This window comes from Triticum urartu, chromosome 2A, assembly GCF_056163025.1.
Source record: "Triticum urartu cultivar PI428250 chromosome 2A, HENAU_Tu73, whole genome shotgun sequence".
In the NCBI taxonomy this organism is placed as follows: domain Eukaryota; kingdom Viridiplantae; phylum Streptophyta; class Magnoliopsida; order Poales; family Poaceae; genus Triticum; species Triticum urartu.
In genome coordinates, this window is record NC_141874.1 from 24,563,446 (window position 1) to 24,586,325 (window position 22,880).

The 22,880-nt window shown below is 44.9% G+C and overlaps 1 protein-coding gene and 1 pseudogene across 1 annotated transcript; both read left to right on the forward strand.

The window, feature by feature from the left end:
- Window positions 1-11,240: 11,240 nt before the first annotated feature.
- On the forward strand, window positions 11,241-15,876 carry LOC147983092 (putative disease resistance protein RGA1). Its single transcript, XM_087542831.1, has 5 exons — window positions 11,241-11,730; window positions 11,946-13,154; window positions 13,637-15,084; window positions 15,246-15,359; window positions 15,521-15,876. Exons 1-5 carry the CDS (start codon window positions 11,464-11,466, stop codon window positions 15,591-15,593), a joined length of 3,111 nt encoding a protein of 1,036 aa, XP_087398957.1. The 5' UTR covers window positions 11,241-11,463; the 3' UTR covers window positions 15,594-15,876.
- A 1,103-nt stretch (window positions 15,877-16,979) lies between these two features.
- LOC147983093 (uncharacterized) lies at window positions 16,980-22,257 on the forward strand (annotated as a pseudogene).
- Window positions 22,258-22,880: the final 623 nt, after the last annotated feature.

Here is a 22,880-nt window from a genome sequence, read left to right on the forward strand (position 1 = left end):
TTAGGATGAAACATGATTAGGGCAAATTTCATAATAGGTTTGGAGTTGGAATTTGATATAGTTTTGAATTCCACTTCAATTAAAATGACTTTCTGTTGCATTAGCCCAAAACACATTCACATTACCATGTCATAGCATGCATCATATTGTTGCATATCGCCATGTGTTGATTGTGTTCTTTATCAGTTGCCGGTGTTTGTCCCCCCTCAGTAGACGTTGATCCAGCGATGAATTCGTTGACACTGATGAAGACTCAATGTTATCTTTAGAAGTGCCAGGCAAGCAAAACCCCCTTGTTCATTCCGATACAATCCCACTCTCTCGCTCCTGCTCTCTTTTACTGCATTAGGACAACACCGATTCAACTGTTACATGCTGCGGTAGTTGAACCCCTTTCCTCTGCATGACCTGTCATTGCCACAGTAAATAGATGAAACCCACTAGCATGAGTAGGAGTTGTTTGAGCCCTGATGTGCCTACTCATTCATGCTTATTGTCATGCCTGCTACTGCTTAGAGTTGAGTCAGGTCTGATTCATCGGGAATGAATTGGAACATGGTGAACATGTCCTACCATTGAGAGCTAAGTGTGTGAACACGATTTGGTAAAGGTAGCGGTGAGAGGCCATGTAGGAGTACATGGTGGGTTGTCTCATTGCAGCCGTTCTCAGGAACTGAGTTCTGTGTTTGTGATCCATGAACAGTTACTACCACACATTGGGTTCCGGTAACTTGGCCCCTCTCGACTTATTAATCAACTCGATCTCTGTCCAGGAGTTGCAACTAGTTTCTGGTGTTTGTAGGTAGTGTTAGTAGTCTACCAAGTGGCACCCGATACAGGTGGGCTTGGGACAGACTAGGCACAGTGGCATGGTGTACCAAGTGGCACCCAGATGGTGGGCTTGGGAACCCTGCACACATCGTTTGGGGCCGTGAGCGACACCCCGGCTGGATCTCCTTGCGGATGGAACTCGAATAGGCGATAAACCTGGACGAGAGACTTGTTGGTTAGTCAGGTCGTGGCCGACTCCCTTGCCCGGCTTCCGCTTGAAGGTTGCTGAGGTACATGACGTGTACAGGGCGACAAGTGGCGAGAGCGGGTGTGAAGAAGTACACCCCTGCAGGGTTATCATTATCTATTCGAATAGCCGATAAAGATCTTCGTAGAATATGTGGGAGCCAATATGAGCATCCAGGTTCCGCTATTGTTTATTGACCGGAGACGTGTCTCGGTCATGTCTACATAGTCCTGAACCCATAGGGTCCGCACGCTTAAAGTTCGATGACGATCGTAATAAGAGTTTTTGTGTTTTGATGTACCAAAGGTTGTTCGGAGTCCCGGATGAGATCGGGGACATGACGAGGAGTCTCGAAATGGTCGAGACGTAAAGATTGATATATTTGATGACTATGTTTGGGCATCGGAAGGGTTCCGAGTGGTTCAGGCATTTTTCCGGAGTAGCGGGAGGTTACCGGAACCCCCCAGGAGAAGTTATGGGCCTTATGGGCCATCAGAAGGAAGCACACCAGCCCACAAGGGGCTGGTGCGCCCCCTTTGGGCAAGAGGCCGAATTGGAGAAGGTTTGGGGGGTGCGCCCCCCCCCTTTCCTTCTCTCCTACTCCTCCTTCCCTTCCTCTCCTACTCCAACGAGGGTAGGGAGGAATCCTACTCCCGGTGGGAGTAGGACTCCTCCAGGGCGCGCCATAGGGGCCGTCCCTCTCCCCCTCCTCCACTCCTTTACATACGGGGGTGGGGGCACCCCATAGACACACAAGTTGATCTTCGTGATCGTTCCTTAGCCGTGTGCGGTGCCCCCTTCCACCATATTCCACCTCGGTCATATCGTAACGGTGCTTCGGCGAAGCCCTGCGTCGGTAGAACATCATCACAGTCATCACGCCGTCGTGCTGACGAAACTCTCCCTCAACGTTTTGCTGGATCGGAGCTCGAGGGACGTCACCGAGTTGAACGTGTGCAGAACTCGGAGGTGCCGTACGTTCGGTACTTAGATCGGTCGGATCGGGAAGACGTACGACTACTTCCTCTACGTTGTGTCAATGCTTCCGTTGCCGGTCTACGAGGGTACGTAGACAACACTCTCCTCTCTCATTGCTATGCATCACCATGATCTTGCGTGTGTGTAGGAAATTTTTGAAATTACTACGTTTCTCAACAGTGGCATCCGAGCCTAGGTTTTATGCGTAGATGTCATATGCACGAGTAGAACACAAGTGAGTTGTGGGCGATATAAGTCATACTGCTTACCAGCATGTCACACTTTGGCTCGGCGGTATTGTTGGATGAAGCGGCCCGGACCGACATTACGCGTATGCTTACGCGAGACTGGTTTTACCGCCGTGCTATGCACACAGGTGACTAGCGGGTGTCAGTTTCTCCAACTTTAGTTGAACCGAGTGTGGCTACGCCTGGTCCTTACGAAGGTTAAAATAGCACCAACTTGACAAACTATCGTTGTGGTTTTGATGCGTAGGTAAGAACGGTTCTTGCTCAGCCCATAGCAGCCACGTAAAACTTGCAACAACAAAGTAGAGGACGTCTAACTTGTTTTTGCAGGGCATGATGTGATGTGATATGGTCAAGACGTGATGAGATATAAGTTTTTGTATGAGATGATCATGTTTTGTTGAAGTTATCGGCAACTGACAAAATCCTTATGGTTATCTCTCTATTGCATAAGATGCAAGCGCCAAATAATTGCTTTACTTTATCGCTATGTGATAGCAATAGTTGCAAGAGCAATTGTTGGCGAGACAACCATGTGACGACACATTGATATAGATCAAGATGATGGAGATCATGGTGTCATGCCAGTGACGATGGAGATCATGCATGATGATGCTTTGGAGATGGAGATCAAAGGCACAAGATGATGATGGCCATATCATGTCACATATTTTGATTGCATGTGATATTTATCTTTTATACATCTTATTTTGCTTAGTTCGACGGTAGCTTTATAAGATGATCTCTCACTAATTATCAAGGTACAAGAGTGTTCTCCTTGAGTATGCACCGTTGCGAAAGTTCTTCGTGCTGAGACACCACGTGATGATCGGGTGTGATAGGCTCTACATTCAAATACAACGGGTGCAAAACAGTTGCACACGCAGAATACTCAGGTTAAACTTGACGAGCCTAGCATATAACAGATATGGCCTCGGAACACTGAGACCGAAAGGTCGAGCGTGAATCATATAGTAGATATGATCAACATAGTGATGTTCACCATTGAAACTACTCCATCTCACGTGATGATCGGACATGGTTTAGTTGATTTGGATCATGTGATCACTTAGAAGATTAGAGGGATGTCTTTCTAAGTGGGAGTTCCTAAGTAATATGATTAATTGAACTTAAATTTATCATGAACTTAGTCCTGGTAGTATTAGCATATCTATGTTGTAGATCAATAGCTCGCGATGTTGCTCCCCGTTTATTGTGTTCCTAGAGAAAAACTATGTTGAAAAATGTTAGTAGCAATGATGCGGATTGGATCCGTGATCTAAGGATTATCCTTATTGCTGCACAGAAGAATTATGTCCTTCAAGCACCGCTAGGTGACAGACCTATTACAGGAGCAGATGCAGACGTTATGAACGTTTGGCTAGCTCAATATGATGACTACTTGATAGTTTAGTGCACCATGCTTAACAGCTTAGAATCGGGACTTCAAAGACGTTTTGAATGTCATGGACCATATGAGATGTTCCAGAATTTGAAGTTAATATTTCAAGCAAATACCCGAGTTGAGAGATATGAAGTCTCCAACAAGTTCTATAGCTAAAAAGATGGAGGAGAATAGCTCAAGCAGTGAGCATGTGCTCAGATTGTCTGGGTACTACAATCGCTTGAATCAAGTGGGAGTTAATCTTCCAGATAAAATAGTGATTGACAGAATTCTCTAGTCACCATCACCAAGTTAGTAGAACTTCGTGATGAACTATAGTATGCAAGGGATGATGTAATCGATTCCCGAGCTTTTCATGATGACGAAATCGATGAAGGTAGAAATCAAGAAAAATCATCAAGTGTTGATGATTAACAAAACCACTAGTTTCAAGAAAAGGGCAAAGGGAAAGAAAGGGAACTTCAAAAAGAACGGCAAGCAAGTTGCTGCTCAAGTGAAGAAGCCCAAGTCTGGTCCTAAGCCTGAGACTAAGTGCTTCTACTGCAAAGGGACTGGTCACTGAAAGCGGAACTGGCCCAAATATTTGGCGGATAAGAAGGATGGCAAAGTGAACAAAGGTATATTTGATATACAGATTATTGATGTGTATTTTACTAGTGTTTGTAGCAACCCCTCGGTATTTGATACTGGTTCATTTGCTAAGAGTAGTAACTCGAAACGGGAGTTGTAGAATGAATAGAGACTAGTTAAGGGTGAAGTGACGATGTGTGTTGGAAGTGGTTCCAAGATTGATATGATCATCATCGCACACTCCCTATACTTTCAGGATTAGTGTTGAACCTAAATAAGTGTTATTTGGTGTTTGTGTTGAGCATAAATATGATTGGATCATGTTTATTACAATACGGTTATTCATGTAAGTTAGAGAATAATTGTTGTTCTGTTTACATGAATAAAACCTTCTATGGTCATACACCCAATGAAAATGGTTTGTTGGATCTCGATCGTGGTGATACACATATTCATAATATTGAAGCCAAAAGATGCAAAGTTAATAATGATAGTGCAACTTATTTGTGGCACTGCCGTTTAGGTCATATTGGTGTAAAGCGCATGAAGAAAATCCATGCTGATGGGTTTTTGGAATCACTTGATTATGAATCAGTTGATACTTGCGAACCATGCCTCAAGGGCAAGATGACTAAGACTCCGTTCTCCGGAACAATGGAGCGAGCAACAAACTTGATTGGAAATAATACATACTAATGTATGCAGTCCAATGAGTGTTGAGGCTCGCGACGGGTATCGTTATTTTCTGACCTTCACAGATGATTTGAGCAGATATGAGTATATCTACTTGATGAAACACAAGTCTGAAATATTTGAAAAGTTCAAAGAATTTCAGAGTGATGTGGAGAATCATCGTAACAAAAAATAAAAGTTTCTACGATATGATCGCAGAAGTAAAATATTTGAGTTACGAGTTTGGCCTTCAGTTAAAACAATGTGAAATAGTTTCACTACTCACGCCACCTGGAACACCACAGTGTAATGGTGTGTCCGAATGTCATAACCGTACTTTATTAGATATAGTGCGATCTATGATGTCTCTTACCGATCTACCACTATCGTTTTGGGGTTATGCATTAGAGACAGCTACATTCACGTTAAATAGGGCACCATCTAAATCCGTTGAGACGACACCGTATGAACTGTGGTTTGGCGAGAAACCTAAGCTGTCGTTTCTTAAAGTTTGGGACTGCGATGCTTATGTGAAAAAGTTTCAACATGATAAGCTCGAACCCAAATCGGAGAAGTAAATCTTCATAGGATACCCAAGAGAAACTGTTGGGTACACCTTCTATCACAGATCCCAAGGCAAGTTATTCGTTGCTGAGAATGGATCCTTTCTAGAGGAGTTTCTCTCGAAAGAAGTGAGTGGGAGGAAAGTAGAACTTGATGAGGTAACTGTACCTGCTCCCTTATTGGAAAGTAGTTCATCACAAAAATCTGTTCATGTGACTACTACACCAATTAGTGAGGAAGCTAAATGATGATGATCATGTAACTTCAGATCAAGTTGCTACCGAACCTCGTAGGTAAACCAGAGTGAGATCCGCACCAGAGTGGTACGGTAATCCTGTTCTGAAGATCATGTTACTTGACCATGACGAGCCTACGAACTATGAGAAAGTGATGATGAGCCCAGATTCCGCGAAATGGCTTGAGGCCATGAAATCTGAGATGAGATCCATGTATGAAAACAAAGTATGGACTTTGATTGACTTGCCCATTGATCGGCGAGCCATTGAGATTAAATGGATCTTCAAGAGGAAGACGGACGCTGATAGTAGTGTTACTATCTACAAAGCTAGAATTGTCGCAAAAAGGTTTCTGACAACTTCAAGGTGTTGACTACGATGAGAGTTTCTCACTCGTATCTATGCTTAAGTCTGTCCGAATCATGTTAGCAATTGCCGCATTTTATGAAATCTGGCAAATGGATAAACAAAACTGCATTCCTTAATGGATTTATTAAAGAAGAGTTGTATATGATGCAACCAGAATGTTTTGTCAATCCTAAAGGTACTAACAAAATATGCAAGCTCCAGCGATCCATCTATGGACTGGTGCAAGCATCTCGGAGTTGGAATATACGCTTTGATAAGTTGATCAAAGCATATAGTTTTATACAGACTTGCGGCGAAGCCTGTATTTACAAGAAAGTGAGTGGGAGCACTACAATATTTCTGATAAGTATATGTGAATGACATATTGTTGATCAGAGATAATGTAGAATTATTCTGCGAAGCGTAAAGGAATGTTTGAAAGGAGATTTCCAAAGAAAGACCTCGGTGAAGCTGATTACATATTGAGCATCAAGATCTATAGAGATAGATCAAGACGCTTGATAAGTTTTTTTCAATGAGTACATGCCTTGACAAGATTTTTAAGTAGTTCAAAATGGAACAGTCAAAAAGGAGTTCTTGCCTGTGTTACAAGGTGTGAAGTTGAGTAAGACTCAAAACCCGACCACGGCAGAAGATAGAGAGAGAATGAAAGTCATTCCCTATGCCTCAGCCATATGTTCTATAAAGTATGCCATGCAGTGTACCAGACCTATTGTATACCCTGCCCTGAGTTTGGCAAAGGAGTACAATCGTGATCTAGGAATAGATCACTGGACATCGGTCGAAATTATCCTTAGTGGAATAAGGATATGTTTCTCGATTATGGAAATGACAAAAGGTTCGTCGTAAAGGGTTACGTCGATGCAAATTTTGACACTGATCCAGATGACTTTAAATCTCAATCTGGATACATATTGAAAGTAGGAGCAATTAGCTAGAGTAGCTCTGTGCAGAGCATTATTGACATAGAAATTTGCAAAATACTTACGGATCTGAATGTGGCAGACCCGTTGACTAAACTTCTCTCACAAGCAAAACATGATCACATCTCAGTACTCTTTGGGTGTTAATCACATAGCGATGTGAACTAGATTATTGACTCTAGTAAACCCTTTGGGTGTTGGTCACATGTCAATGTGAACTATGGGTGTTAATCACACGGTGATGTGAACTATTGGTATTAAATCACATGGCAATGTGAACTAGATTATTGACTCTAGTGCAAGTGGGAGACTGAAGGAAATATGCCCTAGAGGCAATAATAAAGTTATTATTTATTTCCTTATATCATGATAAATGTTTATTATTCATGCTAGAATTGTATTAACCGGAAACATAATACATGTGTGAATACATAGACAAACAGAGTGTCACTAGTATGCCTCTACTTGACTAGCTCGTTGATCAAAGATGGTTATGTTTCCTAACCATAGACATGAGTTGTCATTTGATTAACGGGATCACATCATTAGGATAATGATGTGATTGACTTGACCCATTCCGTTAGCATAGCACTTGATCGTTTAGTTTGTTGCTATTGCTTTCTTCATGAGTTATACATGTTCCTATGACTATGAGATTATGCAACTCCCGTTTACCGGAGGAACACTTTGTGTGCTACCAAACGTCACAACGTAACTGGGTGATTATAAAGGTGCTCTACAGGTGTCCCCGAAGGTACTTGTTGGGTTGGCGTATTTCGAGATTAGGATTTGTCACTCCGATTGTCGGAGAGGTATCTCTAGGCCCTCTCGGTAATGCACATCACTTAAGCCTTGCAAGAATTGCAACTAATGAGTTAGTTGAAGGATGATGTATTACAGAACGAGTAAAGAGACTTGCCGGTAACGAGATTGAACTAGGTATTGAGATACCGACGATCGAATCTCGGGCAAGTAACATACCGATGACAAAGGGAACAACGTATGTTGTTATGCGGTTTGACCGATAAAGATCTTCGTAGAATATGTGGGAGCCAATATGAGCATCCAGGTTCCGCTATTGGTTATTGACCGGAGACGTGTCTCGGTCATGTCTACATAGTTCTCGAACCCGTAGGGTCCGCACGCTTAAAGTTCGGTGACGATCGTAATAAGAGTTTTTGTGTTTTGATGTACCGAAGGTTGTTCGGAGTCCTGGATGAGATCGGGGACATGACGAGGAGTCTCGAAATGGTCGAGACGTAAAGATTGATATATTGGATGACTATGTTTGGACATCGGAAGGGTTCCGAGTGGTTCAGGCATTTTTCCAGAGTACCGGGAGGTTACCCAAACCCCCCGGGAGAAGTTATGGGCCTTATGGGCCATAAGAAGGAAGCACACCAGCCCACAAAGGGCTGGTGCGCCCCCTTTGGGCAGGAGGCCGAATTGGAGAAGGTTTGAGGGGTGCGGCCCCCCCTTTCCTTCTCTCCTACTCCTCCTTCCCTTCCTCTCCTACTCCAACAAGGGAAGGGAAGAATCCTACTCCCGGTGGGAGTAGGACTCCTCCAGGGCGCGCCATAGGGGCCGGCCCTCTCCTCCTCCTCCACTCCTTTATATACGGGGGTGGGGGGCACCCCATAGACACACAAGTTGATCTTCGTGATCGTTCCTTAGCCGTGTGCGGTGCCCCCTTCCACCATATTCCACCTCGGTCATATCGTAACGGTGCTTAGGCGAAGCCCTGCGTCGGTAAAACATCATCACAGTCATCACGCCGTCGTGCTGACGAAACTCTCCCTCAACACTTTGCTGGATCGGAGCTCGAGGGACGTCACCGAGTTGAACGTGTGCAGAACTCGGAGGTGCCATACGTTCGGTACTTGGATTGGTCGGATCGGGAAGACGTACGACTACTTCCTCTACGTTGTGTCAACACTTCCGTTGCCGGTCTACGAGGGTACGTAGACAACACTCTCCTCTCTCGTTGCTATGCATCACCATGATCTTGCGTGTGCGTAGGAAATTTTTGAAATTACTACGTTTCCCAACATCTTCTCCACCTCCAATCCTAGAGGGCATACGACCTTCTTTGCTGCGTATGTACTGTCGGGCAATTCGTTATCCTTTGGAAGCTTCTTCTTCAATATTTTCAGTAACTTCTCAAATCCTTTGTCAGCCACAGCATTCTCTGCCTTCCACTGCAGCAATTCCAGTACGGCACCGAGCTTTGTGTTGCCATCTTCACAATTGGGGTACAACCCTTTTTTGTGATCCTCTAACATGCGATCGAACTTCAGCTTCTCCTTTTGACTTTCACATTGCGTCCTTGCATCGACAATGACCCGGCGGAGATCATCATCATCGGGCACATCGTTTGGTTCCTCTTAATCTTCAGCAGCTTCACCCGTTGCAGCATCATTGGGCACATCGTCTGGTTCCTCTTGATCTTCACCAGCTCCCCCCGTTGCAGCATCACCGTATTCAGGGGGCACATAGTTGTCATCGTACTCTTCTTCTTCGCCGTCTTCCATCATAACCCCTATTTCTCCGTGCCTCGTCCAAACATTATAGTGTGACATGAAACCCTTGTAAAGCAGGTGGGAGTGAAGGATTTTCCGGTTAGAGTAAGACCTCGTATTCCCACATTCAGTGCATGGACAACACATAAAACCATTCTGCTTGTTTGCCTCAGTCGCATCGAGAAACTCATGCACACCCTTAATGTACTCGGAGGTGTGTCTGTCACCGTACATCCATTGCCGGTTCATCTGCGTGCATTACATATAATTAAGTGTCCAAATTAATAGAAGTTCATCATCACATTAAAACCAAAGTACATACATAGTTCTCATCTAACAACATATAGCTCTCCAGAGCATCTAATGAATTAAACCATACATTGAAACTATGTAAAACATTTCAATGCGAAAACAAATGCGATCATAATCGCAACCAAGGTAACAATTGATCCAACGGCATAATGATACCAAGCCTCGGTATGAATGGCATATTTTCTAATTTTTCTAATCTTCAAGCGCATTGCATCCATCTTGATCTTGTGATCATCGACGACATCCGCAACATGCAACTCCAATATCATCTTCTCCTCCTCAATTTTTTTATTTTTTCCTTCAACAAATTGTTTTCTTCTTCAACTAAATTTAACCTCTCGACAATAGGGTCGGTTGGAATTTCCAATTCACATACATCCTACATAAATAAAATCTATGTCACGTTGGTCAGCATAATTTTCATAAACAATAAATGAACCAATAGTTATAAAGATAATATATATACCACATCCGAATCATAGACAGGACGAGGGCCGACGGGGGCGGATACCAAAACCATCGCACTATATAAGATGCAATAATAAAAGTAAGAAAATAATACAAGTATCTATGTAAACATACAAGTAAGAATATTTTTCCTTTCAGAAAGAAGATAAGAATAAGAGGCTCACCACGGTGGTGCCGGCGATGAGCTCGGCGTGGGTGATCGACGGCAGTGAAGACGGGGACGGGGCGTGACGGACCGCTAAACCTAGACAAATATTGAGGAAAATGGAGCTTGGAGGTCGAGCTTGGAGAGGAGAAAGCTTAAGTAGTGTGGCTCGGGCATTCATCGAACACCTTGTGTGCATAAGAGGTGAGCTAGAGCATTCCATCGAACACCTTGTGTGCATAGCAGTTTGCTCTGCTCTTACGCGAGGGGGTATATATAGGCACCTCATTGTTCAAGCCATCAACCGAGACCAATGGTGGTGGGCCAGGCGCGAGGCCCACTGGTCCCGATTAGTCCCACCAACCGGGACCAAAAGGTCCAGATGAACTGGGACCAATGGCCAACGTGGTCCGGCCGGCCCCCTGGGCTCATGAACCGGGTCCAATACCCCCATTGGTCCCGGTTCTTGACTAGTGTCTACTGCGCCCCTCCCCAACGTAACAAGTTGCAGGTGGTTTTACTCCTGATGGGAAGTGGCGTTTCTTGACATCGCATAAGTCGACGTTTGCATCAGTCTTGAGACTGGAACAATGTTCAAAAAAGAGTTTCATGTCCCCGCTAAGGCCATTTCCAACGGATGCTCAAGCCTTTGCCTCTTCCAAGATCCTCTGCAGGACCCTCCGCTCGTCGAAAGCAATAGCGTTCTGGTGCCTCCACAGTTCACATGGTCAGGCCCATGATTGCGAGGAGTTCCTTTTGTAGTATTCTCCTCGCTAGAGGTGAGGTGCACCAGCTGCGCGTGACCGCAAATTGTTGTCTGACACAAAAAAATATACTGTAATTTCTTTCTCTGCCGGTACACAGCTCCCGATCGACAGCCCGGCTGGTTCACCCTTCCTCCGCTGGCTGAAGGCGTTAAAGAATACACTAACCTGCGCATCCTGTCTACCTCTCCATTTACCCATCCCATCCAATCCCCATCCCTTCGCTCAACACAAGCAAAGAGAGCGCGCGCTGTAGGAGCAAAGGAGCAGCCATGGCCACCCAAGCAGTCCAGAGGGCATGCGCGAAGCTCAGATCCGCCATAGGAGATGAAGCCGTGGCGCGGTTGAACTTCACCGCTGACCTGCGGGATATGTTGGAGGCGCTGGAGGCCATCCAGCCGACGCTGAACAAAGCCGAGATGCACCTGTTCATGTATGGAAATGTTCCGCTTTGGCTGCAGTACGTCTTGAGCGCCGCCTACAAGGCCATAGACACTGTCGACGAGATGCAGGACGCGAGACCACAGGCTGCTGCAACGGTATTGGCCGTTTATTTATTTATCCCTTACTTATTCCGGCTAAGCAAATACTACTATCCATTACTTACTTGCTGTCTTCACCGCCGTGAGATTGGTTAGAGGATAATTCATTGGTCGATGTTTTAGCTGCGCTGCTGTTAAAAGTTCCAATATTTTGATTTCAAGACAGTTTAATGTCCTCTTTCTCTAAGGAACATAATGGTCCATATTTGCAGATGACGAGAAGGATGCTGCCCCGCCTTGCCATCATGAAGAATGCCATGGCCATCCAGGTGCAGGAGACGAAACAACTAGTGATGAGTGTAAAGCAGTACTCGCTTCATTTATCAGGTTCTGTGGCACACTCAAGCATCAGACTCCAGGAAATTACCGAGCAACGAGAAACTGGACCAGATTCTGAGGAAGCAATGGTTGTGGTGGGAAGAGGATCAGATAAAGAGAGGATAATAGCCGCCCTGCTGCTATCTACCGAGCCCAACATCATGCAAGAGCACATCACCATTCTTCCCATCTTTGGGCTTGCTTGCATCGGCAAGACAACCTTGGCACAAATGGTATTTAACGATATCCACTCCCTCCAAGGCTACGACTTTCGGGTATGGGTTTATGTGTCTCCCCAGTTCGACTTCCATACAATAGGCAACTCCATTGTTTGTAACGTGTCAGGAAGGGGACAAGAAGAGATCAACAACCATTCTTCTCCAGACGTGGAGGGGATGGAGAGTATAATGAAGCGCCTTCACAAGCTACTTGATGGTAAGAAGGTGCTCCTTGTTTTGGATGACTTGTGGGAGGAGGATCCCATTCAGTTGCAGCTATTGAAGTCCATGTTAACTTTCTTGGGAGACAAGATGGACGTGATAGTAACCACATGCAACCAAGCCATCGCCAGGAAGATTTGTACAGTTGAGCCGTACAGGCTAAATCGGTTGAGTGATGACACGTGTTGGGAAATAATCAAGAAATTGATCAGTTTCGAAGGAGGAGAAGAAGAGTTGGAGAAGATTGGATGGAAGATCGCAAGCAAGTGCTGGGGTGTGCCATCAATAGCTCATGAATACGCATGCATGCTAGGTTCTTCCCGAGATGCTAACAAATGGAAAAAAATTATTGAAGGGATCATGAATGAAACCATGGAATGGGATATCTGGTCTCCTTATATTTCGAATCATGAGTCAACACTTATGTTAGCCAGTTCAACTTTAGAGCTAAGCTACATGAGTATGCCACCAGATTTGAGGCTATGCTTTGCTTATTATTGTCAAATCTTCCCAAGCGGGCAAAGTATAGTCAAAGATGACCTGGTTCATCACTGGATTGCTCTCCAACTCATTGAGCCATCTGAAATATTGTCTGCCACACAGATAGCTGAGGAGCATATTTCCAGGCTTCAGGACTTGTCATTCCTTCAAACTGCACACCACGTGAGTAATTGTCTACTACTCTTATATGAAATTTATCAAATTTTAGAGACATAAAACTGAAGTAAAATTTGAGTGAATCGTACCATACTTGTTCCTACTGGATGGATTAATTACTATATATGGCATGGATATGGTAGTAGGTATCAGCACGAGGCCGGGACATGATATGGTGAAACGAAACAACTCCAAAATGCTTTCAAAAATAGTGATGATGAGCCCAGATTCCGCGAAATGGCTGAGCAGAGCTGATTTTTTGTGACACCCTGATCTGACAGCAAGGTGCGACCACATCTGACGGCTAGGGAGTTGATTGATCGGGGCTTCCCATCGATCGATGGACGCCTAGCGTCCTCCTTTTTAGTTAATGTTAAAACATATATAAGTTCCAAATGTCTAAGCTACACAATAGTAGTTACATTCTCAAGATAAATATTTCGTGATGCATCTTATAATTATGTGCATATGCCTTCCATTTATTGCAGGCCAGTGGAATAAAGGATAAGGGTTCAATCTTGTTCACTATGCACAATCTGGTGCAAAACTTCTGGGCAACGTCCACAGATAGTTTAACATACTGTCTAGCCACCAATTGTCATGGGAAACCTGGTAGAAGGTATGGTAACCATCTAAGGGCGATGCGCTTTGTGGGTTGCAGGAAAGTGGAGTTTACGGGCGACTTATTTTCACGTAATAAGGGGCTCCGTGTCCTGGAACTAACGGAGAGCTCCGTCCTGAAGCTACCGGACACCATCTGGCAACTGAAGCACCTGGGGTATCTTAAGATATCAGGATTCTCTGGACTCGTAACTCTGCCAGAGTCCCTTGGGCATCTGAAAAATCTGTTCCATATTGACTTATCAGGCTGCTCTGGGCTTGCAACACTTCCTGAATCATTTGGCGATCTCATAAACTTGACCCATGTCAATCTATCACGATGCCATGGACTGGCAGAGCTTCCAGAACAGCTCCAGAAGCTCGGCAAACTGGTACACCTGGATTTATCATTCTGGTCTTGTTTTGAAGGGATTGGGAATCGCCTTGGTGGCCTCACCACTCTGGAGCATTTGAACTTATCAAACCCTTGCTGTCATCTTGCTCAACAACGGTCTCATCTGCAAGGGCTAAAAGATGGTTTGTGCAAGCTCACCAAACTCCGGTATCTGAACTTGTCAGCGTGCCTGAATCCTATCTTTTACTACCATGGAGAGTCACAAGAGGACAGTCTCAAATGCCTTGGAGAGTGTGTCAGCGGTCTTTCCAGCCTAGAACATTTGGACCTGTCTCATCACATATTTCTCTTTGGCCTGCCTGCTAGTCTAGGTGACCTCAACCAGCTGCACACACTTGATCTCTCAGGCTGCATCAGACTCAAGAAGGTTGGTGAAATGAAGTCTCTCAAGTTTATATATCTGAGGAAGTGCCGGGGCCTAGAGAGTTGCCAGTTTATGGTTCGCATCATCGATGATGATGATGTGTATAGCAGCAGCAACATTGTTCAGCTGGAGGAGGTAAATTGCCAAGAGCTCCAGATAAGCTGCCTAGAAAAGGTCAAGTCTAAAGAGGAAGCACAGAGAATCAGATTGGTGGAGAAACTGAAGCTTCAGAAGTTGAAGCTTTCTTGGACATTGGACTCTCTCAGATCAGTGGAGGACAGTGTTTTGTTGGTGGAATTAGTGCCACCGCCTAATCTGCAGTGCCTTGAGGTTAGTGGCTACACCGGCACATGCCTCCCGGAGTACTTTGGTGAACTCACCTCTCTCCAGGAACTCAAGATCGTCCGCTGCAAGCAGCTCAACTCGTTACCGGATACAATGCAGAAACTCACCAGCCTCAAGGATCTGTGTATTTTTGACTGTCCAGAATTGGAGAAGTGGTGTCAGGTTGAGGAGAACAAGAAAATGCTGGCGCACATCCCCAATAAAAATTATGAGTATGTACCATCATATTGCTCGTTGTTTTACTATTATTTTACATTTCTTATGTTGGTTCGTGTATCCTTGCTCAAAGTAGTTTGTGTACAAAAATGAAGTACCCATCGCTGATCTGAACTTGATTTAATTGTGCGAGTTGCTGACCTTGTACATTTTGCAGGGAACCTGCTAGTACTAGCAGGCAGGAGATTGAGGAGGACGACAAATCGGGCAACGAGGCGGAGATTGGGGAGGACAAGAAAATGCTGGCGCACATCCCCAACAAAAATTATGAGTATGTACCACCATATTGCTCGTTGTTTTAATGTTATTTTACACTCTTTATGTTGGTTCGTGTATCCCTGCTCAAAGTAGTTTGTGTAAAAAAAGGAAGTAGCCATCGCTGATCTGAACTCGATTTAATTGTGCGAGTTGTTGACCTTGTACATTTTGCAGGGAACCTGCTAGTACTAGCAGGCAGGGGATTGAGGAGGATTACAAATCGGGCGACAAGGTGGAGGCGGCGTAGGAAGACGCCACGGTGCCGAGGAATTGTGTGTGCGATGAAGCACAAATTTCGGTGCAAAGTGGAATGCCATTTGATTACCAGCTATTCTTGCAACATATGTTGGCCTGCAGACTCTTTCAGGCAGCAAAAGATGATGATTTGATTTCAGACAACTTACTTTCGCATTCCTGTACAATTTGATCTTTTAATCTGAGCTCTTGAGCGTACATTATATGCTGTGTAATACTCCAACGAATCCTTAAATATTGCCACATTTTTCGCTCAGTGTAAGTTCATACTACTGGGCATGTGCTGTTAAATTCGGTTTTGTAATAATATTTCAGTTCAGAACACACTGATCTTCAGAACACACTGGTTCAGGTACAGAATGGTTCTTCCCATGGCCGATGTACGTGCTGCTCGTGTTGTTGTTGTCATGAGAAGTTGCACTTTCGCAGACTTAAAAGTTTCGGTGCCTCACGACTTAGTACGAGGCAACAACATTTTATTGGTTCAGCTAGTGAAACCTGATACGCGCCTCTTTTCTTTCCAAGACCTGGGCGTTTGCACATTGTACATACTACTCCCTCACTGCTAACCACTCATCGACGATCACTCAGTTGGGATTCTGCTTCATCTTTTCAGATTCATTTTGCAAGGATTAATTTGTTTGACAGCGTCAAGTGTCAGGTAATCAAGAATCTATGGAATGTTCGACATTGCTGATGCCTCTTCCTTTTCCTTTCGGACGTTTTTGGAGGAGCTGCTTACTCTACAAGTGCGCAGAATGGACAAGAAATATAAATACTCCAGATAAACAAGTGATTTTTTATAAAACTACATAACCTTTTTTGGTAAATACACGAACACATTTTTTGAAGTACGTGAACATGATTTTGAACGTGTGAATACTCTGTTTAAACATGTGAACATTTTTAGATGCGCAAAAAAAAAAATCAAGGCTTGAACACTTTTAGCTTACGGGGTGGTGTGGCATTTTCTGGTTGAAATATTTTAAATTGGGTCTTTTTGACCTGTACGCGTTTTGGTGTTGCAGACTTCTCTTTATTTGTTTTAACTTTGTTTTGTTGTCGTAAGGTAGAGCGTAGCTGTCCTAATTATGACTGGTCTCTACGATGCTGGTCACGACGTGGCATCTGCTGATATTTTGCCACAAGCGTCGGTGCAATAAAAGTTTGATGTCCGCGTCTCGATCGGAGTATAATTTTTGGTTGTAGGTTCAGCATCCCGCGCCCGACGGTAGCTAGCGCTCCAGCTGGTTCCACTTATACCGATCGAAGTTAATATCTCATGTCTACGGTCCATACAAGCAACGTGTCCTGTTGTTGCCATGCACCGAGGAAAATTGTCCAGGCGATCCCCATACCCAGCTCCAAATCCCCTCCTACACCTGCGCTGGTAGGATCCGAGCATCCCCAAAGATACACCAGCGTGCGCATTCTCTCTGCCAACCCAACATCCCATCCCTGAACACAACAAACATCGAGAGCTCCAACAAACATCGAGAGCTCGTTGTAGGATCAAAGGAGCAGCCATGGCCCAAGCCATCTTCCAAAGGGCATGCGCTAAGCTCAGATCCGCCATACGAGATGAAGCCGTGGTGCCTTCCAACTTCACCGGTGACCTCCGGGATATGTTGGAGGAGCTGGAGGCCATCCAGCCGGTTGTGCACAAAGCCGAGATGCAGGCGTTGACAGATGGATTTCTGGTGCGTTGGCTGCAGGATGCCTGTAACGCCGCCTACATGATCATAGACACCGTCGACGAGCTGCAGGACGCGAGACCACAGGGCGCTGCAACGGTATTGTACTGCAACTGGCCGTTTATTTTATTTTTTTCCTTACTTATTCCGGCGAAGCAAATATTGCTATCCATTACTTACATTAACGAAAAGGTGCGACGGCACCCCTACAAAGCAGCAGGCCACTTGCGGCGGCAGGGTAATTAAGCAGCAATTTGACACACATAGGTCAGGCTGGGCTGTAGTAGGCATAGCAGCTTTTTTTTTTGAGGCAAAGTAGGCATAGCAGCTAGCAGGTACTGTATGGCAGTAGGGCACTGTTAGGACTGGTAGACCTGGCAGGAGGCTAAGCGGGCCATTGTGTACAGTTGTTGTTCAGCTTTTTCCATATCCGATAGAAAAAAGTGAGCCATGCAGCCATGCGCGGGTGTCTCTCTTGGTAAATCAAACAACAGTAGACACTTTAGTAGAAAGATTCTTTCCTAAAATATGGTGCTGCCAAGCATGTATACAGTTGCATGCCACAGCCTGCTAGCTTTAGTAGAAAGATTCCTTCCACAGGAATAGTGCGACTAGGTCCGGTCAGGGCACAAGTCGTTTAGTCTCGTTGAGCAGGCCGACATGTCAGCGACCACATCTGACGGCTAGGGAGTTGATTGGTCGGGGCTTCCCATCGATCAATGGACGCCTAGCGTCCTCCTTTTTTTTAGAAGAAAAGGGCACCATGCCCCAGCTCCATTTCATATCAGAAATGAAACAAGGTTCCGAGAGCTACAAAGAAGACCGCGGAGGAACGGCAGACATACCGCCTCACCCACAGCGCAGACAGACGCGCAAAAACAAAGTACAGCCAGCAACAAATAGTGCTCTAGCCTATTACATTGTGAAAGACGACAAGTTCAGCAGTACTAACAAACACGGCCACCACACTCTAGGTACATAGGAAGGCAACTCCCCCCTTTGCCAGGATATCTTCAGTAAACTTGCCCAGCTTCAACCAGGGTCTGGCCACATCAAGAGAGGGGGACTTCTTGCCAGTTGCTCCAACTCCTTCGACCATTCTTCCAACTTGGTTCTGGCACGATCCGAGGCTAGACTTTCCCACAAAGAGAGGTTCGAAGCAGTTTTCCGCTAGATAGCCTGCATTCCAGGCCAGACAGCAGAGCTGAACACCATGTTATTGCGAGTTTTCTAAAGAGCCCATAGGCCAGCTGCATGCACAATATTAATAGCAGCAAATCTGTCTCCTCTAGACCAACATGATGAGAAGGACATCATATTGATATCCCCCGCGAAACCAGTCAGTCTAGTGATAGATTTCCAGAATTCCTCAGCAACAGCACAGCCAAAAAATAAATGGTAGCAAGCTTTCAATTCAGAGCAGAACACACAAGTTGAATTTGGCACAGCTTGCCTCTTAGCTAAATTGTCTCTAGTGAGCAGTTTGTTATTAGCTAAGAGCCATAAAAAATCTGAATTCTAGGCGGGATCTTAATAGACCAAACAGCAGGAGTGTTACTAGGCAACACTCCTCCGAAGTTAACAAATTTATAGAAGGATTTGACCGTGTAGACTCCCTTGGAGTTCATATTCCAAACCAAGGAATCCTCCACATCCGTATACACAATAGACCTAGCTATCTCAAGCAGCTCATGCCACAGACTCAAAAGCTCCTGGCTGAAACATCTTCTAAAAGAAATTTTGTCAAATGGTGACATTATGCTCATTGGCTAAATCATACAACTCCCAACGTGGCATTGCCAAACCAATGGTCCTCCCAGAGTCTAGCTTTTCTACCATTACCTATCTTCCAGGAGAAGCCCACTTTAGCAGCCTGGGCTGCCCAGAGTACACCTTTCCAGAAAGGAGAGGCCCCAGAAGTAGAACAAAAAAAAATATTCTTATTCTGAAGGCTATATTTGGACTCCACAATGTTCTTCCAAATTTTACCTTCAGCATTATAGTATCTGTTCACCCAAGAGGCTAATAAGCACAGATTCATGTCTCCTACATCAGTAATGCCAAACCCCACAAATTCCTTCTTGATGGTAAGGGAGCCCCAAGCAGCTAAATGATACTTGTGATGACCTTCATAGTCATCCCAGAAATAGTTAGCTAATTGAGTATTAATCATCTTAACAGCCCATTTAGGGATTTGATAAAACCCATTAGGTAAGTAGGGATGCTTGCTAAGCAAGCCTGAACTAGTATGAGTCTTTTGCCAAAAGAAAGGAGTTTTCCTCTCCTAGCGTCCTCCTTTTTAGTTAATGTTAAAACATATCTAAGTTTCATCTTTCTAAGTTGCACAATAGCAGTTACATTCTCAAGATAAATACTTCGTGATGCATCTAATAACTATGTGTGTATGCCTATAATTTATTGCAGGCCAGTGGAAAAGAGGATAAGGGTGCAATATTGTTCACTATGCACAATCTGGTGCATGACCTCGCGAAAGAGTTTCTAAATAGTTTCACGTACTGTCTAGCCACCAATTATCATGGTAGAAGGTTCGATGGCAATCTAAGGGCGATGCGCTGTGTCGTTTGCAGAGAAGTGGAGTTTACGGGCGACTTATTTTCACGTAATAAGGGGCTACGTGTCCTGGAACTAACGGAGAGCTCCATGCTGAAGCTACCGAACACCATCTGGCAACTGAAGCACCTGGGGTATCTTAAGATATCAGAATTCTCTGGACTAGTAACTCTGCCCGAGTCATTGGGGGATCTGATAACTCTGATCCACATGGACTTATCAGGCTGCTCCTTGCTACTAAACCTACCAGAGTCGTTTGGAAAGCTCATCCGTCTAGTGCATGCCAACTTGTCTGGCTGCTCTGGGCTAATAAAGCTACCTGGATCAGTTGGGAAGCTTCTTAATCTGGTGCACATCAATTTGTCAGGCTGCTCTGAGCTACCAAACCTACCTGAATCGATTGGGAAGCTTGTCAATCTGGTGTACATTGATTTGTCAGGCTGCTCTCGGCTTACAACTCTTCCTGAATCATTTGGAGATCTCATAAACTTGACCCATGTCAATCTATCTCGATGCCATGGACTGGCAGAGCTTCCAGAACCGCTCCAGAAGCTCGGCAAACTGGTACACCTGGATTTATCTTTTTGGTCTTGTTTTGAAGGGATCGGGAAAGGCCTTGGTGGCCTCACGAGTCTCGAGCATTTGAACTTGTCAAACCCTTGCTGTTATCTTTCTCAACACTGCACCCATCTCCAAGAACTTAAATATGGTTTGTGCAAGCTCATCAGCCTCCGGTATCTGAATTTGTCAATGTGCTTGAATCCTATCTTTTACTACCACCAGTCGCAAGAGGATAGTCTGCAATACCTTGGAGAATGTGTCAAAGGTCTTTCCGCTCTAGAGCATCTAAACCTGTCTCATAACACATTTCTTTTTGATTTACCTCAGTGTCTAGGTGATCTCAACAGGCTACACACACTGGATCTTTCAGGCTGCATTAGACTGAAGAATGTTGGTGAAACGAAGTGTCTCAAGATTATAATAGATCTAAGCAAATGCCGGGGTCTGGAAAGTTGCCAACTTGTGGTCTGTGTTGATGAAGCAGCATACAGCAGCACGAGCAACCTTGTTCAGCTCGAGGTTGTGGACTGTAAAGAGCTGGAGATAAGTTGCCTTGAGAGGCTGAAGTCTTTGGAGGAAGCGCAGAGGATAACATTAGTTCAGAAACAAAAGGTTGAAAGGTTGAAGCTTTGTTGGACTGTTGGTGCCCCTGGAGGATCTATAAAAGTGGAGGAAAATGCTTTGTTAGGAGAACTAGTGCCACCACATTCTCTGCAGTGCCTCGAGATATGTGGCTATGGTGGGGAAACCTGCCTCCCTGCCTGGCGGATACCAAGCATATCATCTCATCTCCGTAATCTTTCAGAGGTCACCATGGAGGACTTCCCGAGGTGCATTGAACTGCCGCCGCTGGGTCTATTTCCAAACCTCCAGCGCCTTGTTCTCAGAAGGATGGCCAGAATCACAAGGATTGATGCCGGTGAACTGAGTGGAGGCAACAGAGAGGCATTCGCTCGACTCTCTAAGTTCACCATAGATGATATGGAGAACCTGAAAGAGTTTAAGTTTGCTGCCGTAGACGAACTGGCGATTCAGAAATGCCCCTTGTTGAGCTTTGGATCTCTTCCACCCAGAGCTAAGAGGTTGCTGATATCAGACTGAGCAACTAATGTCTTCATCGCTAGGAGGAATAGGTAACGACTTCCATTATGTACCTTCTCTTCTCAAAGTATATTTTGATCCTTGAGAATTATCTCCTGTACTTCTATCTTTTGTAATGCTCCAGCATCAACAATTCCTAATCGTTGCTGCTTTGCTTGCGCAATGTGCCACTAGGTGACTGGACTTTGCTCCGCCACCTCCCTGGACTCTGCAGCTTGACTATCAACAACTGCTACAATCTAACCAGCTCACCAGAGATTACTAGGGCCCTATCCTCTCTCCAGCAACTTGCGATCGACGAGTGCCATGGCATTCAATCTTTGCCGGAGGACATTTTAGCCAAGCTCACTGGCCTCAAAGCTCTGTATATTTGGGACTGTCCTGAGCTGAAGAAGTGGTGTGAATCAGAGGAGAACAGACAGAAGCTCGCTCACATCCAAGTAAAATTTGAGTATGTCTCCTGCCAATCTTGGCTACTTCAGTTGTGTATACAACAGTATTTGCACTTTATTTCTATCTAATAATGTGGTTTGTGCTGCTTTGTAATGATGTTTGCTGCTCAGAATTCCTTCTTTAGAAACACAGCTGCCACCCTTGACTTCAACTGCAATTTTAGCTAATCAAAGTTTTCATCCTGTTAATCATGCAGGAAATTTGATACCAGCAAGACTGGCGTGCATCCTCCAGAAATATAAAGAAGCGTCTCAGTTCTTGATTTCTGAGCACTAGCCGCTGGAACAGCACCGCAAGGCCGGCAGCATTACCTTACTGGATCGTGATGATGAATGAAAACTCTGCACCGGAAGGCCAATTTTTCATCCGAGTAATTTAGTTTATGTCCATCCGCAGACACTTCTGTCCGCAGAAGCATGATTTCAGACACACTTTGTTTTTATGTTTCCATCTAGTACATTTTGATCCTCAGATCGGTGTTGTGCTTATATGCTGCATATCTGTTGCTTCATGCAAGTCTGACAGACAGATTAAATTCTGAGAACATTTTATTCCGCTTCAAGTTCTGTTTATAGTCGTTGATATTTACCTTTTGTACTTGTGTGCTGTTCTGTGATCCGTTTTCAGTACAGAACAGGACTATCTTAGCTGTGTGTGAAAAGCCGGCTTCAGCTCCTCCAACGAGCCGACCATGGTGTCCACTGCAGCCAGATCGCCGCCGACGCAACGAATCCGCGATCTGATCCTTAGGTTGATCTTGCGCACCTTGGGGGCAAAGATCGGAAGGGCTCTAATCCCAATTGCCACGATCTACTCACCGTTTTTTTGGCGGGGTGATCTACTGACGGTTGTGTATGAGGATTTGAGACTGATCGGAGCGGATCAAGAGTCAAGGGAGG

Bases quoted from the DNA above. Each gene is read 5' to 3' on its own strand.
- LOC147983092 (XM_087542831.1), top strand. From the start codon at position 11,464: ATGGCCACCCAAGCAGTCCAGAGGGCATGCGCGAAGCTCAGATCCGCC. The intron at 15,085-15,245 runs GTATGTACCATC...TACATTTTGCAG, and splicing joins ATCCCCAATAAAAATTATGA to GGAACCTGCTAGTACTAGCA. The intron at 15,360-15,520 runs GTATGTACCACC...TACATTTTGCAG, and splicing joins ATCCCCAACAAAAATTATGA to GGAACCTGCTAGTACTAGCA.